The sequence below is a fragment of the Macadamia integrifolia genome, chromosome 8 (genome assembly GCF_013358625.1).
Source record: "Macadamia integrifolia cultivar HAES 741 chromosome 8, SCU_Mint_v3, whole genome shotgun sequence".
Classification (NCBI taxonomy): Eukaryota; Viridiplantae; Streptophyta; class Magnoliopsida; order Proteales; family Proteaceae; genus Macadamia; species Macadamia integrifolia.
Genome location: NC_056564.1, coordinates 21,947,378 through 21,950,073, shown reverse-complemented (window position 1 = coordinate 21,950,073; position 2,696 = coordinate 21,947,378). Strand labels below are relative to the sequence as shown.

General features: G+C 38.8%; 1 protein-coding gene across 1 annotated transcript; it reads right to left on the bottom strand.

Annotated features, from left to right (window-relative positions):
• Positions 1–447: 447 nt before the first annotated feature.
• Positions 448–1,175, bottom strand: LOC122087719 (the record flags this gene model as incomplete). The annotated part of the gene is given in 2 exon segments (XM_042656930.1): positions 448–553; positions 657–1,175. Coding segments are annotated over 2 exon segments (352 nt in total), but the record flags the coding sequence as incomplete, so codon positions are not given.
• Positions 1,176–2,696: the final 1,521 nt, after the last annotated feature.

Genomic DNA, 2,696 nt, shown 5'->3' with positions numbered 1-2,696 from the left:
CCCCCCCCCCCTCCCTTTTGGTGCTTTTTTTAGGGTGGGGGTTGTGGTTAGTCACTCTTATAATAACTTGATGGTAAGTACATTAACTTAAAACTCATGCAGAATGTTGAACAAGGATTAAGAATAAGGATTTCTAACACACACCCAAAACAAAAATGTATTATAGGATCTCATTGCAAGTTAATTTTACAACGGAACAAGCACTTTCACCTTAAGAGACAAAAAAATTGGGATAGCATACGATCCCAAACTACAAAAGTACATAACTGTTGCAACTAGAAAATGTAACTCAACTAGTTTGATGCGTTGAGGTTATAACAGAAAATTTCTCCCTTCTATGCAATAATTTTTTATAGCTTTGAAAGTCAATTATGAGTCAACCATGTAAAATCTTGTAAACACATAAATCAGATTAATATAGAAATGCAAGTAAGACATAATTCCAACCTGTTGCCAGATTCCGACCGTCGGATGAGAAACAGAGAGCCGTGACTGCATCCCCGTGACCTTTCAAAGTATTTATATCCAAAGAATGATGTCGTTTTATTTTATCCTAAAAATGTTGCAGGAATTTCACCTTTAGGTATCCAACCATACAAATAAAAATAGAAACGAAACAGAACCTACAATTCTATAATCCGATTATAACAGTTAACCTTTTCAGAGGCGTGGGAGTGAGATTTCGCTTGTGATTTCTTCGAGATTTGCTGCGGAGCCTTCTGAGGTTTCTTAATTGTACTCGCTTCAGTTTTCGCAATAGTTTGAACTTCAGATCTTTTCCTGCGAAAGTAATCACTGAATAGAAGAAAAACGAGTATACCTCCGACGAGAATCGAAAGTATCGATATCGGAAGGACTGAAAACCCTAGATATGTCGAAGATGGTGGTGAATGAGGCTCCATTTTTGATAAATTACCGAAAAATAATGAGACACAGACGACTGGACAGCTCTTAAGGAGATCGCGCAGATATTAGGAAGCTTCTTCAGTTATATAATGTACGAGCTAATCCAAACTTACGAAAATTGTGAAGATTGAACAGGTGGCAACTATGGCAGTCCTCGTCCCTCAGCAATTCCTCGCGGGAATCAGGAGGCATATGGTAAATGGTTTCAATCGGTACGGGTCACGGGCCCTAATGGGTTGGGTCATTTGGTGTTTTGACCAGACCGGTTCGCTATGCCTCCGTTGGGTAACATTTCTGTGGAAACGCTGTTTTTTGCCAGAACCTTCTATTTTCGTGATAAAGGATTCGAAATCTTATAACCAAATCACTATAAGGTGTCGAGGAAATCAGGCAGACAATTAACCAGACAAGCAAGCTTCTGGCCAAATGAATAAGGTTGGTTGGGTACAAAGGTTAATGGATGGCTCAAGGCCACAGTAAGCCAAAGCAACCCATAGCCTATGGTGCAAAGTCATGGGTAGTTAGTGTATGGGGAACCAAATCCTTTCAAGCGTGTCTAGTATGTATCCAACGATCAGGGGTGCATGGACAGACGGTGCTAGCCGTCTGATGTGCACTGGGCACACTAGGGCATTGGAGAGGATTTGAGTCTTATGGGGAACTAGACATCCTCTTTGGCCTATGGATGTCAATATGTAAACCCACACACACTCTGCCTAATTTTAGCAAAAACACTTGTATGTTAATGTTACAAGTAAAAATGGGTTTCAACCGGATTAAATCCATTGCTGATGTAGGTATGTAGGTTGTGTCATTGTGGTGTTTTTTTAACACAAAATCCTTGTACCGCGGTGCTCAAGTGAAGTTAGGGTCATCTTTTTCCTCACTCTATTTGCCATCATCATCCTGGATGGTGTTTGGCTCAACATGCTCTGACTTGAGTATCATGTTGACATATGGTCATATTCTCTCTGGCAAGTCCTCCCTTTTGGAGATAAGGCATTTACCCTTCTCTCGGGGTGCCATTAGGTTTAAACTAGAAACTAGCCCGAGTCAGTCAAGGTATACTAGCTTGGGCTGACACATAAAAAGAATTTGCTAACATCATTGACCAATCAACCAACCAATCACTAACATCGGCTATCTTTCATCACATGACGGTGAATGCTCTATTGACTCCAATTTTGCGGTAGTTGCACAAATTTGAACTCGAGTGTAAGGTTTTCTATGCGTCAATAACCCTTGTCTAATCATTGTAAATCATGGGGCTGAGCTACGTATACCCAAGGTCTCCTAGGGACATGATGGATGCAATTCCAATTGTGTACAGTCGATCAAAACTCAATACTTGATGGCAATGAGTCATTGGTAAAGCATTGAACCCCACCCGTTGGAGACTAATGGGAACTCCAAGAACTTTGACAAGAAACATTGATAGGGCTGTGGAAAATATCATATGATGTAGTAAAAGACATCAAGATATTGATGGACACTTTCTAAGACCTTTGAATATACCAATTTCTTTTTTTTTTTTTGCTAAAAGAATATACCAATTAATATCATGAAAAAATAGACTCCCATAATACACAACAAGTTCCTTTGTTTATTATGTAGAATTAAGTATGCATTTGGTAGTCATTTAGTTTCAGAAACGATATTTCGTGTCAAAAAACATAATTTTTAGTTTTTGTGCCAAAATGTCGTTTTAAAACAAAAAATAGTGTTTGGTGAACCTGTTTCAAGAATGATTACCCTAGTTTTTGGTTTTTGGGTTTTGGTTTTTTTTTTTT